Source organism: Gymnoscopelus braueri (genome assembly GCF_963280865.1).
Source record: "Gymnoscopelus braueri genome assembly, chromosome: 2".
Taxonomy (NCBI): Eukaryota; Metazoa; Chordata; class Actinopteri; order Myctophiformes; family Myctophidae; genus Gymnoscopelus; species Gymnoscopelus braueri.
The window spans coordinates 3,516,869-3,544,399 of NC_137604.1; the positions used below are offsets into that span (position 1 = coordinate 3,516,869).

Consider the following 27,531-nt stretch of genomic DNA (forward strand, 5'->3'; position numbering starts at 1 on the left):
TTTTTCCATATATTCCCCTGTCGTCATTTTTTAAACACCCTCCGTTGTTATAATGGGAGCGCGAGGGTTAGTGAAGTTCGTCTATTATAACCGACGCAATGTTATTTTTTTCTCTACTACGATTCATTGTAGAGTCTCATGATAGTCAAACATGCGCTGAAAATTCCTGCGAGCCTGCCGTTAATGGCGAACGATTTAACACTGGTTGCTTGTTTCCAGAATCTGGCAACACGAGTTGCCAGGTTCTGGAAAGAAACAAGCATCCAGTGTTAAATCGTTCGCCATTAACGGCAGGCTCGCAGGAATTTTCAGCGCATGTTTGACTATCATGAGACTCTACAATGAATCGTAGTAGAGAAAAAAATAACATTGCATCGGTTATAATAGACGAACTTCACTAACCCTCGCGCTCCCATTATAACAACGGAGGGTGTTTAAAAAATGACGACAGGGGAATATATGGAAAAAAAGAACGCCACTTTTTACGTCGCTAGGTGAGTAACGAGACATGAAAGATAACACTTAATTTGTCCGGAATTCTCCTTTAAACACACACGTGCACAGGTTAATGTGGTCGTAACAGCCATGTTTATCTTTGTTAGCCTTCCCTGTAATGTTTCCATGGACTATAATCATTGATTTGATGTTTACTATAAATATGTAATACATATGTAGGTCCTATGAGTAGTAATGGTAGTGTAACATATTACAACACATTCCAACAACACACAGTCACACACGTTGTTCTAGCTCCTTCCAGGACCCAGTATAGCTTCTTTATGTATTTGTGACGACGGTATCCAGGATATCTTCCTCCCAAATACAAAAGGCTAGAATGGAGTCAAAGCTGTTCTAGCTAGGACTAGCATTAGCAGCTATGCTAGCCCACTATGCTGAAGTGTTTACCTTCCAGCCACGGATGTTAGCCGTGGAAGCGGACCGTTTGTGTTGTGAATATTCCCTGTTGTTCAATGTAGAGCTGTTTGAATCCCGTCCGGGATGCTTTGTTCCAAAGGATAACCACATGAACCCTGACGTTTCCGTAGGAGAAGAACGTTCTGGGTCACTTCGCTTCCTCACTTTCCCCGAGCCCCCAGAGAACGATTGAAGCCTCAGAAGCCTGGTGGCCAAATCTAGTATTGCTGGACTTTTGCATTTGGGACGCTACTGCGCATGCTGTAATCGTCTGAAACGCTAGTGCGCATGCTCTATTGGCTCCAACGATGGCACCAATCCCGGAAGTAGAGTACTTCTGGGTGCTTCATGCGCTTGTGAGCAACTTTCATTGAAATGAATCGGTGGGGGCGGGACCGTCCGCTCTCTAGATATATTATTATGTTATTTTTCCTCTGTGTGGAAGCAGTGTTGCCAGATTTTACGAGAAACAAGTGGCCAGGTGAACGAAACGAAACAAGACCAACAGAAGCGACTATAGGCCACATGAGCGCGTCTACTTGACTATGTGCTTGTAGATCGGCTATTTTCAAGAGTATCTTATATCTAAATATTTTCAGATGGGGGTCCGCAGACAAATACATAATTAATTTGGGGGTCCTTGACATGAAATATTTGAGTACGACTGGTTTAAACAACGCACGCCCAAATAAGCAACTAATAAAACTATAGCAACTATACACTTTAGAAACAAGCTCAGGTTTTAGTCTTAGATTAAAATTATAGGTAGACTGTTACAAGTTGTACCGTACAACATGCATCATTGCCAATTATGTCAGTCTAATGATTGGTGGACTGACATGGGTTGTTATGTTGACAAATACAACAGTATTCATGACTTGACATTCCGTTCTAAACAACTGATGGAGCAATGATATTGCCTGCGATATTCACTTTCTCCACTAGAGGCGGCACATACTCTGGAATAAAAGACAGAGGCAACGTCTGGCTATTGTTAACGGCTACGCTATAGACACATGGTCATGTTTTATAACACAATATTCCTAACTCTACACATTAGCTGTAATGTGAGCTTAGTAACCTTTTTATTTAAGAATAATTAATTGTTGGGGGGGGGGGGGGCAATGCATATAACATTATTTTTTATATTGCATAAGGCCTGATATTTCTACATTTGCCACAAATTGCTATAAAACCTGTGGATGTCCAGTCATTCTGGGCATAAACAAGATATTTAAGGGTAAATAAGTCTAATAATGATGTACAAATCATGTATACTTTACATTATTTACCACCACTTTACAAACCATACTTTCCTTTTTTTTAAATATATGTTTTGGATAAAATAAATAGCCAATTTGAGCTGCCCAACTGACCTGATATGCTGTGACTATAGCTTACTGCCATCATGTAGGATATATGGGGTCCGTACGCGGAGCTATAATAGGTTCAAGTGTTCATTAGTCCCTCTGTCAATCACACTCCTCAATGGACTCCTTTCTGAGGGTAGATAGAGGGGTAGAAGGTTTTGAGGTGGTGATCTTGTGCACTAGGTATGTTGGCTGGGGTGATATATTATGGTGATACATGTTGTAGGGTAGGCCGAAATGGATGTGAATAATGTCAGGTGTTGTACATGTGTCACTGTGTATCTGATTGGTTTTGTGTTGTGTACAGCACTAGCAGGACTAGAAAATTTAGTTGATGTCTTGCACTAGTCCTATAATCACAGGTTGCCAGGCAACAAGGTACCAAAGCCAATCCAAAAGTTGTCCATACATGACATGTGGTCTCTCCCAGGGGTTACTAAACATCCTCTTCGTACATACTGTGGAGTCTCGCCTAAATACCCCCATAATGCTTTGGTAGGTTATATAATAAAGTTGATTATATGACTGCCATGTACATTTTGCATGGGCTGTGGGCACTGGAGATTCTATGGTATAATTGATCAACTCACTGAAAGGGTCATAGGATATGTCACACCAAGGGAGAAAATACCCCAAAAAATCAACATCGAACAGCTAGGCGAGAAAATACCCAAACATGTAAACTTCAAACAGATAACCGAATACTGGTCTTTTGATATGTCACACTACAAGATGAAAAGACACGTTAATTTGATGTGAGTTCATAATCGGGCCCGACACAGGAATTTTGTCGGGGGTGACAAATCTGACTAAAATCAGCTGCACTGAGTGCGCGCGCTGACCGACCCTGCATAGAAGCCGGGTTTTCCAGTGCGCGTGCGGTGTCTCGAGCGCTCCCTGGAGGTGGAAACAGCAATGGCGGAGGAAATGATTGCTAAATGCATTATTTGCGGCTTGTTTGGTCCATTGGGCTCTATTGTTCAACACGCATCAACGTGTAAACCAACAGGTAGTGATCTTTATACATATGAATTAAATTACCGTTCAATTTTGGCAACGTTTGTTAACGAGTATTTACTGTCAATAGAACTGTTGCAAAATAAAGCTAGCTAAGATTAGCATTTAGTACATCACCATACAAGTGTTAAGTGTTTTACCTTGGCTCATGTAAATTGTTTATTCAGGCCACGGGCCCTGTTTGAAATATTGTGCTAGGACATCCATAAGAGAATATCATCGTTGTCTATACGGTAGGTGGGGACATAACAGTGGAGAGAGTAAAACCTATTATGTGTAATTCTTATACATTCTTTCTGGGATAACTTCAAGCTGGTGAAATTAAAACTGTTCCTCATTTTACTGGGAACCCCTCAAGGGCCCCTTGGGGTCCCTGGACCCCACATCAAGAACCACTGCTATACAGTATAGTGGTCTATAACTCAATAACGTTAGCTAGTCGTCCTGCTGGGACACTTTGGTTCAGTTTGACTCTAAACATGCACCCATTACCCATTGACTCTAAACATGCACCCATTACCCTTAATAATTATCATTCTTATAATTGTATTAATTCACTTGTTTTAGAGCCAGGAGCATCACAGTCCACTGAGTCCAGTCAGTCGGTCCAGTCCAGTCAGCAGCAGTCAGTTGAGGATGACAAGACAGGATTTGTCATGTGCTGTCCTGCTCCTCATCACTCTCTTTGAAGAGCACAGAGAGAACTTCTCTTCCACGAAGATGACAAAAAAAAGAGGCTTAGGAGCTGTTAGCCAGAGAAATGGCTAGCAAAGGGTATGAGCTTACTAGGACAAAATGCAGCAAATGGACAGGTATGCTGAAAGTATACAAGGAGACGCTGGCCCATAACAAGTGGTCTGGTGCTGGCAGAGCTATATGTCCTTATTAAGCCTGACGCTGGCCCATAACAAGTGGTCTGGTGCTGGCAGAGCTGCATGTCCTTATTAAGCCTGATTCTCCATTCCGAATATTGTGTTATATTTACCAGAACAGCCTCTTGGATATGTATGTTGTAACTTAATGGGTTACATAGTTAATTTGTGAAGTTAATTAATTTGCATGATTGGCTAAAAGCTGCTAAATTCATACAGTATAGAGCACCGAAGTCCTGACGTCACTCGTTCATCCCCAGGTTTGCGGAAGTAATTTCTCTATGGAGAATAACATTGGGTCATCTTAGAATCGTCTCATATAAGAATTGTGGTCCAAAAATAAACACCGCGTGTCGGCGTTATTGTCAGGGAGGAGGTTCTGTATAGTTTATGATAGTCAGTCACTTATATTTGATACAGTCTGTTTCTGGCGAAAATGTAACTAATTTGGCGGAAGTAACATTAGCGTTTTCTCACCGTCAGTTGATGCTTCATATCCATAAGAGTCAACCCGCCGTGGTCATTTGTTTATTTTTGGGACACAGTTCTTATTTGACGCGATATTAAATACGTCTATGGGATTCAGAACGGGGGTGGAAAACTGCGAACCAGGTAGACAAACAAAGGATGTGTAAATGACGTCAGACTTCGGCGGTCTATAATTTACAGTTAAAGCAGAGTTAAAAAGATTGATTTAATTTAATACAGTCTATTGATATTTATTTATTTGGGAAACATTGATTGACACTGAATTGTGACTTTTCTATTGTGTAGTCTAACAAAGGGTTAACTAAGAAACTGCATGTTCCACAATGCTTTGCGGCTAAAACCGGATGTTGGAAAATACCGGGACAGTGTTGTTGTAGTGATGTTGAGCAATACTAGCTTTTGGAGCGAATGAATGAATGCTAAATGCTAACCAGTTAAAAGACCGTTTTTGTACCACTTGCATTCCACCTTTCTCCACCGACTCGGGTCTTCATACAATTCACCACCACAATAATAATAAATCCTCCTGGTCCCTGAACCCTACACGCCCTGTCCTACTCATGGGAGACTCTAATAACACATGGCTACCCAGCATCAAGGATCATAGAGTGCAGGTGGATACCTACCCGGGGGCCGCACTGTGCCATGCTACGGCCATTCTCCAAAAACTACCCCACCCATACCCATCAGTGACCAAGGTAGATCTCTCCTTTGGATTGAAAAATAGGGAAAGGGGTACGACCCAAACCCTCAATCACTCACTCCAAACCATGCATCAACAAGCCACCAAGGCTTTCCCCAGTGCTACCATCCACATCCCCCTCATGTCCTTCTCCGCCAACCTTCCTCAGACCCAACACACTCAGATCCATTTAATCAATCATCACATAACACAGCACCGCCACATCTCCGTACTCCCGCCGAACCTTTTTGCTACTCAAAGGGACAATATCCACTGGACCCCGAACACAGGCACGGCTATATGGAACCACTTGCAAATCCATTTAAACTGAACGAGCCCCTTTCGGCAGGACCACCGGAAAGGGGCGCTATCTATAACTTGGCAAAACATTTCCAACCTTCCCCAGCCCAGATCACACTTCTACAGAAAGGCCTCTCCTTTATACCTACCCCTAACCCGGACCCGATCACGGGCCACTCCCAATTACTAGAGGAAACTATGTCCTACCATCGCATGCCTCAAAATTGCAGCTTTCTTCGGTGATAGCCCGGATGAACCAGGACTTAGCACACCTTTCGTCAATAAATCCGATTGGGAACCCCAACCCTCACAAATTCCCGACCCCATCAAAAAACTCATCCGGAATAACACAGATGCCATTAGGAACCTACCACGACCCCCACCGGAACCCCACAACCTAACCCGTGAGGAGGTCTCAGCCCTCAACACCCTAAAAAATGACCGCCAAATAGTCATAAAACCAGCAGACAAAGGGGCAGTCATAGTTATACAGGATAGGGCACAATATATAGCTGAGGCGGAAAGACAATTAAACATGACAATCTACTACCCAAAAAATATGTTGGCCTTTTGAGAAGACTGCAATGTCTGCTATGAGTTGAGAACAGTTTACTTTATGAATTAAATTAATATATACATTTATGAGTTGGGAACAGTTTACATACATTTTGTTTTAAATTATTGCATTTATGTCATAGCAGTTAAATGCAAATACATATTTGAACGAAATGTAAACTTCAGAACTGGTTTATTTTAAATGTACAAAACATTCACATTTAATTTACATTCATCATCACTGTCGGGTTAAACCGTGTATGCAGTCACTTAGTCCCAAGCTCTTTTTGAATGCTTTTCATTGTTTACATCATTAGAACATCAACACTACCACTTTTACCAACTCACAACTTTTTCATTTTTTTAATCCAGAAGCTCACAGTGACGTGTTGCAAGCTTGAACACGAGTGTGTAAACAACAGTGGGTGGTTCAGGGGAGAATACATGTAAGTCCTGAAAGGTCTGAGATGACTTTTGCCCACGGTGGGCAAGACCTGGGCTGTTGGTTGTCTAGGCGGAAGTGGTTGAATTTGGCGGAAGTACCTCCCAAGGAAATGACGTTGATGCTTTACAAATCTGTAAGTGACGAGTGTTGTGATTGGTCAAAAAAGATTGTTTCCGGGGGAAATCTTTCATGCTGCTAAGCGCTACGCTAGCACTATAACAATAGACATGGCTGAGGGAGATGACCAAGATAGACCGTGAGTGATAAAAAATGCACCAAGTGATTGGAAAGCGGACATCTGGACGTATCTCGATTCTCAACATACTTCCCCGGTATAAGTTGCCGACAAGAGCTACCTTTACTGATACTGCAGTACCCGCACTGTACAACAAAACCAATTAAGGTCCATTATTTCAAGGTTAATCGTAATCGAATCGAAACCTTGTGAATCGTAATCGAATTTAATCGTGAGGGCAGTGCCAATGCACAGCTCTAGTGACCACCACTCAGAGTGCCAAGAGATCATTCTATACAGAAACCTACCTCCAGTAGTTCAAAGCCTCCTCAAACCCCCTGTTAAACATTTCTGTTCTTTATTTTTTCTTGCAAACCTTAAATCACTGTATAGCCTCATGAGAAAAGTTAAAGTGAGTTAATATGGACAAAATAACGTGATGGCTGACTGTCAAAAGCCTTTCTCAAGTCAAGAAACACGGCAGTAACACAGGGATTCCTATCCAATAGACCCTTTATCCTCTCAATGAGCACACGATTGGCTGCTTCTGTGGAATGGCAGGCACGGAACCCAAACTGCAGTGGGGCATGAGCTTTGTCAAGATGTTTAATGATCAAATTGGCTATCCATTTCTCTGCCACCTTTGAGATGACAGGGAGGATACTGATGGGCTAAAAATAGGTGTGATGGTGGCCACCTTCCACAGTGATGGAACTGTACTATACCTGATTGACAAGTTCACCAGATGTGTGATAGGTTACAATAATGATTATTTTAGTAGCTTTAGAAAGTTTGTGTCCAGCCCATACACAGACAGCTTTAGCTTTGGAACAGTTTGGTATTCCAATGACTGTTGCCACTTCTTCTAGGTAAAAAACTGGTTGTTCACTATTAATAGGGCTGGAAATAAACTTGAAAAGTTGTGTAATCTCAGAAACCTGAGTCCAGGAAAAAAAAAACATTGAACTTGAACATGCTAGCGTACTGTATATGGATCCTTCACCAGTGTACCATCAATATTTAGTTGTAGATCACTGTTTTGACTATTCTGTCTGCCTAGTAGTTTATTAATATATTGCCAAACCTTTCTCCCATTTCCCATGGCACTCTCAATACCACTGATGTACAATTTGCTTTGGCCTTCCTTAAAAAAATTTATTACCTGATTTCTAACGTGTACATTTCTGTCTATCTCTATCTGTGGTCAGGCCAGACATAGAGGTAGGGTAAGTGATTTACTTTGGTTAAAATAAGTGTTAAATAGCTCTATATTCTGATAGTACTCATTGCTATAGAGTGTTTGTTCAGTAAAATGAGTCTCCCAAGTCTCTCCAGCTCTTTATTAAACAGAAAATGCATTTTCAGTGCTCCCTACTAATTGGCTAAATGTTGTCACCTACCTGAAAAGATACTATATTCTGTTTACTAAAGAGCTGGAGAGACCCCTGTGACCGAACAAACGCTCTGTAGCAATGATTACTATCAGAATATAGTACCTTTTTAACAAAACTAAAAACATTACCAAAACATTTCCCTTACCCAAGCTTTAACTTAAGAACGTCCATGTATGAAATCAGCTGTCACCTACTCTTCATGACATGATGATGGGAGCCAGCACACGTCTCAAAGAGGCAATTGGAGGGAGAACATAACAAGGAGGAAAGACATACACATCCCAACCCGAAGTTGGGCAGGTGCTGAGCGGAGAAAAAAAAGAAAGAAAAGTGAAATCAAAAGAGGACGCTCGCACACTGTGGGCTACAGTTGCAAAAGTCTTTATTGCACCTGAATGCTGTGACACTTTGAGCTTTCCTAGGAGAACATAACAGCTGCAGTCAAGTTAGAATTAGCACATTGGTGTTAAAAGTTGTTGACATGGCATTCAATGAGATTGACTGGAAGGCAAACAGGTAAACAGTGATAAATTCCTCATGTGTTTTCAGTTCACCCATGCAACTCCAGCCTTTGCCACAAACCAAAGGCCTTTTTTCCTGTATGAGTCCTTATGTGTTTTTTTTTCTTTTCGACTACAGCCTTTGCGATAAACTGTAAAGGGCTATTAGCCAGTATGAGACCTCATGTGGGTTTTTACATGAGCTTGTCGACTAAAGCCTTTTTCACAAACTGTACAAGTAAAGGGTTTTTCGCCAGTATGAGTCCTCATGTGTGCTTCTAGATGAGCCTTACGACTACAGGCCTTGTCACAAACTGTACAAGTAAAGGGCCTTTCACCTGTATGAGTCGTCATGTGTGATGTTAGATAACCCTTTCGACCAAAGGCCTTGTCACAATATGTACATATATAGGGCTTTTCGCCTGTATGGGTCCTCATGTGTGATTGTAGCTCAACCTTTCCACTACAGCCTTTGCCACAAACTGTACAAGTATATGACTTTAATCGTTTCAAAATGTTGCCACAATCTTCAACACTTAACATTATTCTTTGAGTCCTCATGGTCTTAGTTTGTTTTGATGATTTCAGGTCATGGGACAGCTTCTTGCTCAAAGACAATATTTGCCCTTCCATATTTTGTGTCTTGAGTGACTTCAGTGTGTCTTCAGTATCGGATTCAGAACATTGTGAAGAGAGGAACTGGTCAGCTGACCGATCTTCCCTGGTTTCCCATTCATCACAGTCTTCAGTGTCAGATTCAGAACAGCGAGAAGAGAGGACCTGGTCATCACAGGTTAGTTGTGATTTTACCCAGTGCTCTATATAAGCTTGTGTTTTCATTTGGTCAGTTGAGGTGCTGGCTATAGGCTCTGTCTCTCTCTTTTCATCTGCATCGTCACTGTTCACTGCACCCTCCTCTGGTCTATGAAGTAGCTCCTCCGGTTCCTCTTTAATCTGTGGAGGCTGTGGTTCTTCATGGACCAGACTGGGGCTCCTCTCCTGCTGTTCAAGAGAAACCTCCTCTATACCCACAGGGAAGTGCAGGAAGTCTGGACAAAATATATAAGAGTTAAGAGTTAGATAGGAAGTTCAACTTCTGTTTTATAGCTGTGGTAGTTGGAGGAATGTCCACTATAAATACATGCTTAATTTCTAAGCCATAAGTCTATCCTCATTCCAAGACATTTGCTATTGGCTTCAACCTAATCTTCTAATTTACCAATACACTTTGACTGTGGTGGAAATTGAAGACTCTCTGTTTTGTACTGTAATGTTTGAGTCTTTGTGGACAACTACCTAAAATAATACATGATCACCACTTTATTTATTTAACTTCCTTACAACTTGATGTGATCCACAATTCACTTAATGGTCATCGCACTGCTGAGCACTATAAAGCGACTTTTGGTACTAAGAAAAGCGCTATAAGAAATTTGATGTATTATCATTATTAAAGGAAAGCTAAAAAAAATCAACGAAAATAATGCATACATATTGTCAGGTTTAGACCTCCATTATTTCACACTGTTACATCACATAAGCTTATAGTGTAAAGTCTGTCTCTCATACTATTGTACACTAATCTTAGGTAAGTATCTCACTTCTATAAATGTGAAGTAAAAAAAGGAGGAAAAAATGCTAAAACAATCCTGTTTTTTTAATCAAAGTCTCACAATTCTTGGCTATATATCTCAAATGAAAACAATTATACAAATGATATAGGTTTACAGTGTCAAATGACAGATGTCCATATATGGGCATCAAAGGGACACAGACAGACAAGACAGGTACACTGGGTACAACTTAGTATGACACATATATCATAACCGGGTGGGGCATGCATTCCCAACTTTCATCGTTCTCCTCTTGTTTTGTCCCGGAGTAGGCCAGTGCCCGATGGGCACGGCACTGGCCCTTTCTCAAATAGAAAATGTAATCAAATCAAAGTTTTCACTTTTACCCAAAATATCAGTCAAAACAACAGTAATCGTTGGTCTAGGACTCTTCAAAATCGGAATCAGATATAATAAGCTGGCATTAGCGGGGCACTATTGTGAACCACACATTGAGGTGGCTCCACAAAAAAAAAAACAGAACCAATAGGATTCACCACAAATGCTGAAACGTCACTTTTTGTTGCAGAGGCATGATTTTGTTTAACCAAACTACAAGCTCCGTAAAAGCTTGTAGATCTGCTATTTTTAAAATACCTGGCACCAAAGGGTGCCAGGTATTTTGCGAGAGAAACAAGCAACCAGGTCTATGAAAACAAATTAAGATATGTGTACTACGACTATGTCGATCTAAAATAGTACTAATAGTCCACACAGAAGTTTATAATATTATAAAACATATTAGGAAAATAGCCGATCTACAAGCTCAGAGGTTGTGAGCTTGTAGATCGGCTATTTTCACACGGCAGACGACACTCACGACAGAGTGTGTGTGTGTGTGTGTGTATGTATGTGTGTGTGTGTGTGTGTGTGTGTGTGTGTGTGTGTGTGTGTGTGTGTGTGTGTGTGTGTGTGTGTGTGTGTGTGTGTGTGTGTGTGTGTGTGTGCGCAAAATAAACAAATCCGCTTGCGGTAATCCGTTGAATGCCTTGTTTTTGCCATAAAGTAAGAGGAACGGAGATATAGGCATTTTCCCACAGGAAATAAACAGGAAGTAAAAGAGACGTTTTTTTTTAATCTTTCGGGTCAATTCCGGGTCTGTCGTCATCTGGCAGTGAAAGCATCATTCATAAGGTAGATAACAGCGCCATCTGGTGGAAAACTGCTGAAAACACAAAATCTCGTCATTCTCGTCGTTGGCAGACTGCGCCTTGGCAGAATTTGAAAATAAATCTTGTCGTTGACAGGCAAAGAGTTAAAAAGTCATTTTGGGGATTAAGATGCACTGCCTCACCCCTAACACTTTTTAGGCATTTTTTACTACTTTGATTATTATTTTTTTAATAGTTCAAACAGCCAATCTACATCGACACGTTGTGAGCTTTTACTGTAGTTCGACTATTTGAACTATAAAAAGAAAAATTAAAATAGTACCAAAAAAATGCCTAAAAGGTTTAGGCATATGGGGTAAGGTGGCACGCAAGATAGGGAGAGAGAGAGAGAGAGAGAGAGACACACAGCATGAAACTTACTGGTGTCCAGGTGGTCTTCAGGTTCCTGTTTAATAGAAACAGTCCTGGTGTCCAGGTGGTCTTCAGGTTCCTGTTTAATAGAAACAGTCCTGGTGTCCAGGTGGTCTTCAGGTTCCTGTTTAATAGAAACACTGGATGGTTCTGGAGAAGTCATCTCCACCTGCAGACTGGACTCCACACACTGGTCTGGAATGAAGGAATAGAATAAGGACTTTATTAATGAGGACTTTGATGTGACATGGCTTGTAGATGAAGGTTGGCTGTAAAACAGAGGGAACTGAGCCTGGGTGTTAACAAGTGTTTTTTTTTGTTACTGCAGCATTACACCAGCATAGTTGTGAAGCAATAAGTCATTTAATGAAAGGCAGTTTGGCTTCTCAGCTGTTTCAGAGCCTGTTTCACAGGTGTTTCGCTTAGCACAACGCAAATGCACGCTGAGGTCATAGATAAATAAAGTGATTATAATGATTTAACATCATTGAAGTAACGTAGCTTCACCTTCTCAGAGAAGTGTGCAAAGAGTCTCTGACCGACCAAGTTTTATAGGCTCAGCAGCAGTGGAATTTAATGAGTGTCTATTAAAAACCTTTCGAGTCCTGATAGATATGTATTAATTTTGAATGATCTCTGTCCTCATAACAGGTAGAAACTTACTTTAAAATCTAGACAAATTTGTCTATCCAACAACATCTCCGTTGTGGGAGCACTTCAATAAAGTAACATTTGGAGTCTTTTTCTAAGTAAATCCATAAAAAAGTATGTATTTTTTAGTCTGCTGTCAATTCAAATAAAACGAGAGACAAAAACTACACTTCCGGAAATGTCACATGATGCGTTAGACCAATGACCAATGTTGAAAGTTTGACACTTGGTCTGAGAACTAATCAATAGGCGAGTCAATATCTGAAAATATATCACTTAACTCCAAATTAATTGATACAAAGGGTTTGAAATTGATTGAACTTTTTATTAGGAAAAATAATGTAAAACACAGTTACATTTATAATACTTTTGTCTAAAAGGTCCTTGCGGACTTGTTTCCATTGGGGTCCTTGAATTAATTTCATAGACATATATAGTAGCAACCAAACAGTTCAAATATCAACATAAAAATACAGAGAAAAAATACCAAAATGTACAAAGTATTTCAATGGATTCTGGTAGTGACTGTTCAACACTACTTGGAGAGATCGCTATTTCTTCTATGAATTCAAGGGCAAGCCTATTTGTCTGATATGCTCCATGCAAATTAATTGTGCAGAGGATTACAATGTCAAACGGCAAATGCCAGAGAGATACAAGTCAGGAAAGGTTAACTTCCCTTCCCTCTTCCCTGCTTCAGACAATCATCATCTTGCTATTTTTAGCATTGTATTTTATATCAAAATCAACACCATACTGTGAGCATGTACTCAGAAGCTGTTGAAGACCAGCGCTATATGGGCTAAAGATGACCAAGTCATCCGCATACATAAGGTGATTCATTAGTGAATTGCCAACCCTACACCCTGTATCACATGCGTTTAAAATTCAAAGATAAATCCTACATATAAACATTAAAGAGAAAAGGAGGCAAAATTCCCCCTGACGGACCCCATTGTTCACTTGCATCGTCTGATGAGCATACCAGAAGACCAAGATTCTGACTAGGAAACTAGGGACCCCTCTTTGTGACAATTACAAAAATATTTCTCATGATTAATGCGGTCAAACGCTCGTTATGCATCAATAAAACAGATAAACATTGTACAATTTTGCCCATTATATTTATCTAAAATGTATTTAAGTGCAAAAATACACATATCAGTGCCATGCTTACGTTTGAAGCCAAATTGGTTATCGATAGACGAGATGTACTTCTCAAGTCTATTCAGTATAATTGTCTCCGTAACTTTGGACAAAACGCTGGCTAAGGCTATTAGGCCTATACTTTTCTGAGCTGTTTAGCTTACTCACTTTGTCTTTCATGACTGGCACTAACACAACAGAGAGCATAGAATCAGGTAGAAACCTGTGAACAAAGAAACCTGTAAAACACGCAATAAAAAAAAGCGCAATTACAAGACACAGTTTGTTACTGGCAAATGTAAGATGTTCAGCTGTTATATTGTCCAGGCAACTGGCCTTATTATCACCTAGCTTTAGAATAGATTCATGGACCTCACCAGGAGTGACAATCACATCATCATTGAAATCTACCTGATCCACTACAAACAGGTTATTTTTCACACAGTTAAACAGTTCAAAATACTGATTCTGCCATAACTGCGAGATTGCATCAGAACCACTCACACCATCTATGTTTGATGGAAGACATGATTTATAATTATTTATATTAATACATAACTGCCCCCCCCAGTGGTTAGGATTTTACTGGACCTCGCCTGCTGGAACATGACCATGTGACCTCGTTACCTCGTCCGTGGGTGACATCATCTGCTGGAACTCTGCATCCAGATGCTTCTCGAAGGAATCACATTTAATCAGTATCTATGGGCTGTAGTGTAGGCCTGTCCCCGACAAAGGATTTATATAGACTAATAGTCGACTAATGCAAAAAAAAATTAAAAAGGTTTCTTAATTTGTTTTTTATTTTTTGCATGACTCGACTGAGCTTGGCAGTGGAATCAGTCTGATAACATATACTTTCCTGGTTTCTCCCAATAAATAATGATGTATATCCCTTTCTTGGTTTCTCCCAATAAATAATGATGTATATCCCATTCTTTCAAACTATTAGTTCATTGTTATAACAAATTAGGCCAATCTCTCAGTCGAATAATGCAAAAAAAAAAAAGATTATTATTATGTATTTATTTTTTAATATGATTCAACTAAGAGATTGGCAGTCGACTCAGACTCCCTCGACTAATCAAGGTCAGGCCTACTGTAGTGTTATGTGTCATTCAGGGTAATTTTTTCAATTCAATCTTTATTTCAGACCCAAGGGCGATCCATATCACATTAAAAACACCATACAAAATATAACAATAATAGAAAAATAAATACAATAAAAATAATTCCACCATGTTCAGTTTCGAACATACAGACAAGTGCGCCAATGGTTCCACAGTCTAGAGGAGAACCTGACAGAACTACGTAACGGGTTACTTATGACAGCAATTATGTCATTTACTGACTCAGATGCCCTACACATAAATCTATACATGAGATTGCGTAGCACAGCAGAGCAGGTGGGTACCCCAACACAAGCCAACATATGGCTTGCACTGGAGCTTCTTGGAGCTCTCAGCAGCAGCCGCATACAGTCATTATAGGCCACTGTGAGTCGTCTGATGCTGCCTTGCTTGTAGCGACACCACAGGTGGGCAGTATACAGAGGTGTACAAAAAGATTTAAAGAGTGAAATCTTCACCGGTACTGAGCACATGCTAAATTTGGGACACAGCATGTTCCCTTGAGCATACAGCTTCCGGCGCTGTCTATGTCCTTGTCATCAGAGAGGTCATTTGATATTATATGGCCCAAATATTTAATCTCACAGCAGACACTAAGGGCAGTGCCTGAGAGATAGAAGTCTTACTCTTTTTAGCATTGTACTTTATATCAAAATCAACACCATACTGTGAGCATGTACTCAGAAGCTGTTGAAGACCAGCACTATATGGACTAAAGATGACCAAGTAATTAATAATAATACACCTATAATTTGACAAAGCTCTATAAGGGTGGTGAGGCCAAAAACTCTTCTGCCGGGTTCTCCTCAGTGGCTGGAGTAATTGATCTGAATTTGCACACAGCCATTGACCATTACCATAATACATTAACATTGTTAGTTTTGTTGACCAAGTTGGACAAAAACAAACCTCAAGGACTTATCATTTTTGTAACAAACCTTCAACAAATAAACATTGGTTATATGTTTTTCACCCATATATACAGATCAATCTAAAAAAAAGTTACAATATCGTGGAAAAGTTCATTTTCTTCAAAATCGAAAATCCATACATTAAAATATTACATAAGACCACACAAAAAAGGATGTATAATACAGAAATATCAACCATCTGTAAAGTATGTTAATTTCTGGACTCAATACTTGGTCTGGGCTACTTTTTTACAAAATAACTAGATATTCGAACTGTGGTGCCACTATATATGTATATGAATTGAATACCAAGGCCCTCACTGGAAACAAGTCCGCAAGGACTTTTATGAACGGACCTGTTAGACAAAGTATTTTAAATGTAACTGTGCTGTTTTACATTTTTTGCCTAATAAAATATTCAATCAATCAATCAATCAATGGGGCGTGGCATGGAGGTGATCAGCCTGTGGCACTGTTTAGGTGTTATGGAAGCCCAGGTTTGGACAGATACAGGCTTTATGAATAACATTCAAAGAACCAATCACTGATCTGCAGCTCCTCAGTCAGGGGTATATATAAACTGAATGTTGGATGATTAAATGTCCTTGAGCTTTTTGGGATTACAGTCACATACTGAGGAAGTGTTTGTTCAGCTCTCTTCTTAAAGGCATGAATACTACTTGATGTAATGTTCCATGTTGTTATAGCAGAGAGGAGAAAGCTCCCATCAAGGCATTTGCTGTTTGACATGAGGATTGTCAGGGCGTGGCTTGGAGTTGGTAGTAACGTATGAAAAAGGTAGTGCACGCACATCCGTGGTACAGGTGCTAGACAAACAAAGTATCATAAAAAAAATAATAGAGTCTGCACACTGGTAAAGTTGCAAAAAGCTCCACTTGGTAATTTATTGCTCGTCAACGTTATTTTTTTCAAACACATTTGGCAGTCTATACATCCTGACACCATATATCATGCGGTAACTCAGATGGCTTCTTTGTAAACATAATTTCACTGTTCAATTAACTCATTCAGTGCCCCACAGTGGTGGAATGAACTTCCCACTGATGTTAGGACAGCAGAGTCACTGCCCATATTTCGCCGCAGGCTGAAAACTCACCTCTTCAGGAAACACTACCCTTCCTCTCTGCCTGACCTACTTGTTGTTAACTAGTTGTACGAACGCTTGTTTTCTATTGCTGTATTGTTTATTGGATTATTGGATTGTTTATTGGATCTTGTTTAGTCGATACACTTATTTGTTTTAGCTCATGCTCATTTGATTTAGCTATTTTTTCTCATCTGTTTAAGGAAATAGGTAGCTGATATATTGCACTTTTACCTTAGCGCTAGGTATACTCTTGGTTGCTTGTTTTTGCAGAAAATGCACTAAAGACTTCTGGTGATTAGTAGTTTTCGTTCCCTACCTATGTTGAATACACTTATTGTAAGTCGCTTTGGATAAAAGCGTCTGCTAAATGACTGTAATGTAATGTAATGTAATGTAATTTATGGCAGTTTGGCTCTGAGTGCCACAGCCAAAATTCATTGAAAAAAAAAAGTGCTTAGGAGCCGAGATACAGCCTTTTTCAGTAAGAAGTCAAACAAAGAGTGAATGGAGCAGAATATTTTCATATCATCATATCTTAGTTTTTTTTTTGGACGTCTTAAGACGTCCAGTGGCACTCAGGGCTCGTCCAGTGGCACTGAAGTTAACGTCTCCCTTGAATTAATACTCATATCTTCAGATTAAAGCATTTAGATTAAAGCATTTGCTGCAAACTGCAAATTAAGGTTTTTCCCCATTTATGATTTTCAGATGACCCATGAACAATCTGCATAAGTTAAGTTATTTGTTGTCTGAATGAGTCCTCATGCGTGTTTAGATAAACCTTTCGACTATAGCTTTTACCACAAAATGTACAAGGGACTTTAGCTAGTATGAGTCCTCATGTGTGCTTTTAAATTACATCTTTTACTAAAGCCTTTACAACAAACTGTACAAGTAAAGGGCTTTTCGCCTGTATGAGTCCTCATGTGTGTTTCTAGATGATGCTTTCGACTACAGGCCTTGTCACAAACTGTACAAGTAAAGGGTAAGGTTTTTTCGCCTGTATGAGTCCTCATGTGTATTTTTATGTAACATTTCTGACTAAAGGCTTTGCCACAAACTGCACAAATATGGGGCTTTTTGTGATGTTTGCCTGTATGAGTCCTCATGTGTGTTCTTAAGGTAGACGTTTGATTAAAGGCGTTACCACAAACTGAACAATTAAAGGGCTTTTCACCAGTATGAATCCTCAAGTGATTTTTTAAATCAGCTCTTTGACTGCAGCCTTTACCACAAACTGTACAAATAAAGGGCTTTTCACCTGTATGAGTCATCATGTGTGCTTTGACATGAGACTTTAAGGATTTGCCACAAACTGTACAAATAAAGTCCTTTTCGCTTGTATGAGTTCTCATGTGTGATTTTAGATCACCCTTTCCATTACAGTCTTTGCCACAAACTGTACAAGTAATGCCTGTATGACTCCGCATGTGTTTGTTAATATAAGCCTTTCGACTATAGCCTTTACCACAAACTGTACAAGTGAAGGGCTTTTCGCCTGTATGAGTCCTCATGTGTGTTTTTAAGTAAGATCTTTGACTGCAGCCCTTGCCACAAACTGTACAAGTAAAGGGTTTTTCGCCTGTATGAGTCCTCATGTGTGTAGTTAGTCCACCTATTGCACTACAGCCTTTGCCACAAACTGTACAAGTAAAGGGCTTTTCGCCTGTATGAATCCTCATGTGAGTTTCTAGATGAGCCTTTCGACTAAAGGCCTGGTCACAAACTGTACAAGTAAAGGGTTTTTCGCCTGTATGACTCCTCATGTGTGCTTCCATGTTAGACTTTTGACTAAAGGCTTTACCACAAACTGTACAAATATAGGGCCTTTGGAGCTTTTCTCCTGTATGAGTCCTAAGGTATGTTTTGATGAAATACTTTTGACTAAAGGCTTTGCCACAAACTGAACAAGCAAAGGGTTTTTCCCCTGTATGAGTTATCATGTGTGTCTTTAGCTGACTAGTGTTAACACAGCCTTTACCACACACTGTACAAGTAAAGAGCTTTCCGCTTGTATGAGTCCTCATGTGTGTTTTTACACTACAATTTAAGGCTTTGTCACAAGCAGTACAAAAAAAGGGCTTTCCTCCTGTATGTGTCCATATGTGTGATTGTAGAGCACCCTTTCCACTACAGCCTTTGCCACAAAATGTACAAGTATATGACTTTAATCCTTTCAATATTTTGCCACAATCTTCAACACTAAACATTTTTCTGTGAGTCGTCATGGTCTTAGTTTGTTTTGATGATTTCAGGTCCTGGGACAGCTTGTTGCTCAAAGACAATATTTGTTCTTCCATGTTTTGTGTCTTGGGTGTTTTCAATGTGTCTTCAGTGTCAGATTCAGAACAGTGAGAAGAGAGGACCTGGTCATCACAGGTTAGTTGTGATTGTACCCAGTGCTCTATATAAGCTTGTGTTTTCATTTGGTCAGTTGAGGTGCTGGCTATAGGCTCTGTCTCTCTCTTTTCATCAGCATCGTCACTGGTCACTGCAGCCTCCTCTGGTCTAATAAGTAGCTCCTCCTGTTCCTCTTTAATCTGTGGAGGCTCTGGTTCTTCATGGACCAGACTGGGGCTCCTCTCCTGCTGTTCAATAGAAACCTCCTCTATACCCACAGGGACGTGCAGGAAGTCTGGACAAAATATATAATTAGAGAAAACCATTAGTTTGAACTTACATTTTTTCTGTTAAGTGTTTTATAGCTGTGGTAGTTGGAGGAATGTCCACCTTAAATGAAGTCTCCTAATTTCAAGACATTTGCTATTTGCTCCAACCACTCTAATTTACCAATATGCTTTGACTGTGGTGGAAATTGAACACTCTCTGTTTTGTACTGTGATGGTTGAGTCGTTGTGTACCTATAATAACTACCTATAATAACTACCTATAGTAATGCATGATCACCACTTTATTTACTTAGCTTCCTTACAACTTGATGTGATCCACAATTCATCACTCAATGGTCATCACGTTGCTGAGCACTTTAAAGGAAAGCTAACAAATGTAATGAAAATAATGCATACATAGTGTGAAATAATGAAGGTCCAAAGCTGAAAATGTCACATAAGCTTATTGTGTAAAGTCTGTCTCCCATACTATCATACACTAATCTAGATAAATAACTTCTATCATGTGAAGTAAAAAAAACAACAAAAAAAAACAACGGAGCTTAAACTATCCTAGTTTTAAATTCTCACAAAAGTCTCACAATTCTTCTCGTCTGTGAAAAGAAGATGCCCAGGAAGTGGATTAGCGGTTGCTATTGAGATTTGGCGATACATATTTCCAACCACAGCCTATAGTTACATGCAGCAGGAGATATAAATAACGTGTAAAAGCATGGTGAAATGAACACTAGGCTATTTGATTCCACTAAGTGATTTCTGTGCTTTTCTGATAAACTGTCCCTCTGGGCAATATGATCCCATCGCCTGGAAACAAAATAGTTCTAGTTCTATATTTCAATTCGGTGATATGCCAACACTAGTTTTACTTCGATTACTTAAAATGATGTGCTTCTTTTCCCAATGTCAAGTGCCCATTGCCCGTCTGTCTGAGGTCACTGAATGAACCGAGTGACCAGGGGCCAGTTGCACCACCTCATACTAAGTTCAAACTTAGCCTAGTTATAGCTTAAAGGTTCTATGACATTCATTTTCACTTTTTTTTATCTTTTATGTTTTTTTGGGGGTTTTATGACCTCAATTACACCCAAAAAATCTGAACTTTGAACATTCAGTGGATTTTATGTGGTCTGGGGTTTTCTGAATAATTAGGCTGAAAAGTAATCTGAGCTTGGCCCTTCGACAGTGAGGTCACAGTCGATTAATCCCGCCCACTCTCCTCCTTGCCCCTCCCCTCCCCTATCCTTTCCTTTGGGGGGGGGGGGGGGGGGGGAGCAGAGGCTATGATTGACAGGCAAAATCCCTCACCAGCGACACCCGCAGGCAAAGATTTCTTTTTTCATTGCAGTTGAAAAGGCTTTAGAAATGTGAGAGAAAAACACCTGCCATGGATCAATGGAGTGGATTTTTTTGTTAAAACTTTCTATACACGTTTGAAGGACCATGACAAAGACTTTTAATGTGTGGTAAAACTGAACGTCATGAAACCTTTAAAGGGATATTTCACTTTAAAAAAAACTTTTGCTAATTGTATCGTCTACTCAGGCCTTTGTGAGCCCCCCAGACAGTTTTTAAGATGCTTGATTCATTATTTAGATATTTGATATTCATTTTATCAGACACGCCCCCTTCCTATACAAACGCATTGTAACTTCAAACTCCATTTTAACCATGTTAGATTCATCAAAAACACCCGTCCTTGGTTCTAGTGACTCATACCGCCCCCCTAATACGCGAGGGGGCCGTGTTTTTTCAATTACTTTTTTCGTTTATTTTAAATATTTTTACAATGAAAAAAAAAATATATATGAAAAAAATAATCAGAAAAACACGGCCCCCTCACGCATTAGGAGGGCAGGGTGAGTCACCAGAACAAAGGACGGGTGTTTTTGATGAATCTAACATGGTTAAAATGAAGTTTGAAGTTACAATGGGTTTGTATAGGAAGGGGGCGTGTCTGATAAAATGAATATCAAATATCTAAATAATGAATCAAGCAACTTAAAAACTGTCTGGGGGGCTCAAAAAGGCCTGAGTAGATGATAAAATTACCAAACGTTTTTTTGAAAGTGAAATATCCCTTTAACCCATTCAATCCGGGGACGCATCTCTGTCATTTTAGATTTATTTGGTTATTCAAAAATAGCAGATCTACAAGCTCATAGCGCGGCACTCTGTGCCGCTCTATGAGCTTGTAGATCTGAGCACATTTTTGAATATATATATATATATCTCAAATCTTTGCTTCTGGGGGTCCCTGGAACAAAAATATGTTACAAATGTAAAATAAAATGTATAAATATATATTTAAAGGTTTGCGCAAATGTTCACGATTAATAAGAAAATAGCAGATCTAAAAGCTCATAGCGCGGCACTCGGTACCGCGCTATGAGCTTGTAGATCTGCTATTTTTGTATTGCCAAATACATCTGAAAATGACACAGATACTTTCCTGGTCTAAATGCCTTTTTTCAAAGCCATTTAAGCTATAACTAGGCTAAGTTTGAGCTTAGTGTGAGGTGGTGCAACTGGGTCCAGAACTTGCCTTGGTGCATGGTACTGGATTATAGGAGCCTATATCAATCATTCAGTTCATATGTTAGGATTTCCATGGTGTGGGGAATTTCCCACCAATTAAAAAAATGCATGTCATATTGTGTGCATGTTTATAGAACAAGATAATATTAAGGGGGGAAATACATTGAAAATAAATTGTCATGTTAGATTTTTTATTTTCTATGGGAACGACATAATATTAAGGAGGGAAAAAAAGTTTGCACAAGTTGCGCTGAGATAAACTTAGGCATTTAGTCCATGAGCCAGAGCCCCAAAATTGAGCCAGATATTGAATATTCCCTCGTTAAAAACCTTTGACTCCAACATCTTAACAAAATTAAATAAGTATGTTGACTCTGGCTTTGTCCAATGTTCCAATGTTGATTCTGGAAAGTTATGCAAATGTGGGCATATTTTCCTAATGCCTAATTAGCATATTTAAATATATAATTTCAGAAAACTTGTAATACGATAAATCATTGTCTTCATGTAAGTAATCAACTCAGGAAGTTTCATTATGATAACTCTTTTTAAAATGTTGTCATTTTTTCACCTGTCATGTACACATGGGCAAAATAACAAAATGTGTGATAACCATGAAAAAGCTGCTCCTGTGGAAAGGTTATCATATATTTATTTACTCGTATTGACCCTATGAACAATTTAATATAGGTTTGGTTTTGCCCACTCTTTCGATAATCATTGCTCAATTTTGGGGCTCTGGCTCATGGACTAGTAGTGAGAAGTAAAGAGCGAGTGACAGCGAGGCGAGAGTAACACAAAATGTCGAAACAAATCAAACGTAGTCGGTCTGGGAGCATTTAAAACTTTGTGGAGTTTGCATGTTCTCCCTGTGTCCCCTAGGGTAGGTATCCTCACAAAAAAGCATGCAGTAATCCTGATCTCTATACTGCCTCCCCTTGGTCAGCCGGGGCACCTGATGGAGGGGAAAGGAACTGGTTGGAATAACGTGTTCCTTCCACGCACTACGTCCTACCGGAGAAACTCCCCCCTGTCAGGTGATAAGAAGCGGCCTGCTCACTCCTCAGTTCGGGACTCTCCCCAGGCTGAGGCAGAGGGAGAGTAGCACCCAGGATTAAAGCTTAGCCAATTGGCACTGGGTGAAAAAATGGGTTACAAAAATTGTGGGATAATAAAAAGAGAAATAAAGGAGATGACAGTTATTTGCAGTCTTTGTGAAAAAGTGCTCAAATACAGTAGTGGTACGAGCAGCATGGGCAATCACTTAAGAGCAAAACACCAGTTAGTCGTAGTCGACGAAACGGGCAGGCAACAACAACAAACAATCACGTCCTTTGTGCAAGGCCCAACAAGATGATGTGATGGTCGTCGGTCGGAGGAAATCACACAGAAAGTTAGCAAAATGATTGAGGTGGACATGCTGCCTGCCAGCACTGTTGAGGGAACAGGCTTCCGTCAATTAATGAACTACCTCGAACCAGAATACCACATTCCAGCCAGAGCAACAGTCACCAAACAAATTGAAAAGTGTTATAAAGAAAAATCTGTCCACAGCTGAACATGTTGCTCTCACAACAGACTGCTGGACAGCATTGACCACAGAGAGTTACATAACAATAATGTGCCATTACATCGACCAAGAATGGAAGCTTCAATCTGATGTGTTGCTGACACAAAGTCTATCAGTCAAGAGACACGGCTGAAAACTTGGCAGAAAAGCAGAATAGTGCTGTTGATGACTGGGGACTGACTGCGTGTTACAGCTTGTGTCCACGACAACGCAAGCAACATTGTCAAGGCCAACTCCCTGGGTTAAGTGGTGTGGAATGATGTTCCCTGTTACGCACACACACGTTACAGTTGGCCATAAACAATGGGTTTGCCATACATGTGAACCGAGTCATTGTTGCTGCTGGTCGTTTGGTTAAGCATTTCAATCACAGCACTCCTGCAACAGAAGCGCTGGAAAATAAGCAGGAATTCATGCAAATGACCCCAAAAAAGCTGATCCAGTCCTGCAAAACCTGCTGGAATTCAGTGTGCGATATGTTCGGGCGACTGATAGAGCAGAGGTGGGCAGTAACAGCCATGCTGTCAGACCACACAACCACTAAACTGGCGGACGCCAGGGTGCTTGATCTCTCCAGCGAGCACTGGAAAGTAATGGAGATCATACCAGTGTTATGACCCTATAGGGTCATATTGTATTTTCCAGTGCGTGTGTTGCCTTGTGCATATATTTTTCCCTCATTGGTGTGTGCGAGAGTGGTGAGAAGTGACTGATGGGTACCAACCAGCTGGTGTGAATGAGTGGTGAGAAGTGACTGATGGGTACCAGCTGGTGTGAATGAGTGGTGGCTGTGTGTGACTGGCTGATTACTAAGTGGAGCCTGCTGGTGACCTGTGACCAGGCTGGGGACTATAAAGATGGCTCTCCCCAATCACTCTGGTGTCTTCCTCCATGCCAGTCTCCAAACCACACCAGTCCGGTGTTTAGAGTGTTTTTAGCCTTGCCAGTATTTTAGAGTTTAGAGTTTCTCTAAAAAGAGTTTTCACTGTTGCAGTCTTGGTAATGTATCGTGTTTGTTTGATCATGTGTTCTTTAGTTTAGGTTAGGTAAGATACCCGTGTTTTGTTTTGGGTTTGTAAGGTAAGCATAGGGTTTCTTTTATTTAAGTGTTTTATGTACAGGTGCCCACCCTGAGGTAATTTACCCATGCATGTTTTTGTAAATTATAAAATAAACCACTGTACTTTGGAATTTCAACTGGTGTTGGCTGGCTATATTTGGGGACTGGGTAGGACGGAATCCATTTAACTTTTTGTAAACAAGTTCACAGTATATTCTATAAGAAGCTTTTATGCAGTCTGTTGCTAGTAGCTTTGAGGCTGCGTAGCAGTTTTCCATGTGGCAACATTGAGTCTGTGGTTGGGATGTTTGGGATGGTTTCGATCTTTGACGATTCCTCGTGCTTTGCTAACACAGCGTTCGTCGTACAGGGCTTGGATGGGGGAGATCACATCCGCTGATGCATTCGGCTGTCCGCACAACCCTCTGCATTGCCTTGCGGTTGAGCTTAGGTGCAACTGCCGTACCAGGCAGTGAAGCAGCCAGTCGCGATGTTCTCTGTGGTGCCTCTGTATTAGGACTTTATGACCCATGCCAGCTTTCTTCAGTTTTCTGAGAAAGTAGAGGCGTTGTTGTGCTTTCTTCACCACTCGCTCCGTCTGTACTGCCCAGGTGAGGTCTTCAGTGATGTGCACCCCCAGGAATTTGAACTCTGACCCTCTCAGAAAAAAGTCAACGTGACGATGATGGTGATGTGCGCGTTGTGAGCGAGGGAGATGGGCCATTACGCACAGACGAGAACCCAAACAGTAGTGCAACGCGACTGCTCCTTGGACATGACGTCGTTTCACGCATGTTGTGTGTTTTCAGTTTTTACAGTCTTTTCTTTGTGCTCTTCTTTAACCTATGAGTCACCATTTGACTCCCAGTGAAGCAGGAAATCACTCGATCGCAAAAAAAACTGCCACATTCACTCATTCTAATGGATTTGGAAAAAATGCCCTTTTCTCTACTTGCTGATGCTTTTTTTTGGTCAAAAACAACCTACATTCAACTGCCAATAACTATGGAATGGATTATCACAACGGCACACTTTCCCCCCCTTATTGTACAAGACTTGGATACGTCTTTTAAAGCGATCGGTGGCTGGATCGTTGTGAAGAATAATATTCTATGATTTTTCAAAGGTTAGTCAAAACGCTCAGAATCGCTGGCAAGGTCGGCTATAGACAATGTTTTACTCTGGTGGTTAATGAGCTAATAAAAATGCTTAGCCTAAGTGACCAAAGGCTTTATAGGTAGGTGTCTCGATTTCTGAATTTCTGGGTACAGAAAACATAATGTAGTGGTCACTTACTGGCCAACTTACCAACTCCGTTTTTCTCTGTGAGGATTTCTGACACCCATTCGAGATTTGGGAAGTCAAAATAGCCGACCTGGCTACAAGCTCATAACGCGTCGTGTATGCAATGCACTGTGAGCTAACGGAGCATAAGTTAGGTTTAATAATGCCTCGGTCAAGTTAAGAAAGTCCAATAACCAAGCATAGTTTGGGAATGGTCCATTCCAGGCTGAACCGGCCGGGCAAGCAATCAACAGTTATGTTGCTGACTGGCACCGTCGCTCACAGACTAAGTGCAGTCAGAGTACAGTCAGCCACAGAGAGTGTTGTGCAGCGAGGGAGCGTAGCCTACTAGCACTACCCCGCTCAGACGTCAGTCCACTTTCAATAATTTGAGGGGTTATTACGAGCGGCCCCTCCCTCTTTGGACTTAACCACATTTTTGGTCAGATATGATTGGCTTCAACCACTGGGCTTCAAGCCAGAGCCACAGCGTTGGGTAACTGTCATTGAAATAAATGGCCAAGTAATACACACATCTGTGTGTTGTGATCAACTTTGACGGCTTTGGAGATCGACCGGTTGGTTATCACAAGCTCACGGATCGGCTTCTACCTCGGCGTGCGTATCACAGAGGACCCGAGGGTCCCGGTGCGTTGCCTGGTGTGAAGTCGCTCAGATTGGAGGGTGTCTAGAACAACCAATCTGACTGATATGTCCATGTATGGGTATGCCACACATGGGCATATACTGATGGCATCAGGGATCTCCTACTTGCAGTAGGCCAGTGCCCGATTGTGCAGGGCCAGTGCATGACTGGCCCTTTCTCAAATAATAAAATATAATCAAACAAAAAGTTTTTCAAATTGATTAGAAAATATTGCACTTTTTACCGATATTTTGTAGCTTGACACCTGAATTTTTATTTAGTTTCACTCCATTATTCAGTCTGAAAGCCCTCTCTGTGAAGCCGTTTTCTGAGATGGGGCGTGGCCAAAGTGGCTCTATTTATCGATTGGTTCATACTGGATTATCCCGATCGGGCCCGGGCAGGGGCCGCCGGTTAGATTCTCAACCGAGAAAACCCCGCCTTCAACAGCGTCACCAGACCCTGAATGCGAGGCTAAAGATTAAGGGGCTGGAGCCAGGCTAGATAGTTTGGGTGCAGTGGTGTCAGTTCAGCAAAAGCTAAGGTATGGCAAGGTTAGGGTTGCCAACTCCCAGAGATTAACTCTCTTTCTGCCAAGAACGACTTTATAACGAGACATTGTCATAACGCCCTGGCTGCCAAGAACGACTTATGACGACTTTATGAACAAAACAAAAAAAAATTGGAAAGAAAACCTTCAGAACCCAATATATCATGATCTGAAGATGTACTGCTCCATTCACTTCTTGGTTAACTTGTTACTTAAAAAGGCTGTATCTCGGCTCCTTTTTTAATGTATTTTTGGCCCAGACAGATTTTCAAAGACAGACAATTAATGTCAACGAGGTCGTGATGACCTCGTTGACATTTGTGAAACCACGCGGTGAAACCCTCTGTGATTAGCAACCATCAGGGGATCAACTCTGAATTTGGTAGATCTGCTTTTAGCG

The 27,531-nt window shown here is 40.6% G+C and overlaps 1 protein-coding gene across 1 annotated transcript in view; it reads right to left on the reverse strand.

The window, feature by feature from the left end:
- LOC308075295 (uncharacterized protein) overlaps positions 1-27,531 on the reverse strand; it is a gene marked incomplete at its 3' end in the record, with an annotated part of 215,821 nt that overhangs the window by 181,577 nt on the left and 6,713 nt on the right. The window contains exon 3 of the mRNA XM_080415072.1: positions 11,920-12,105. Within this exon, the coding sequence (XP_080271198.1) occupies positions 11,920-12,105 (186 nt within the window). The remainder of the gene's footprint in view (positions 1-11,919; positions 12,106-27,531) is intronic.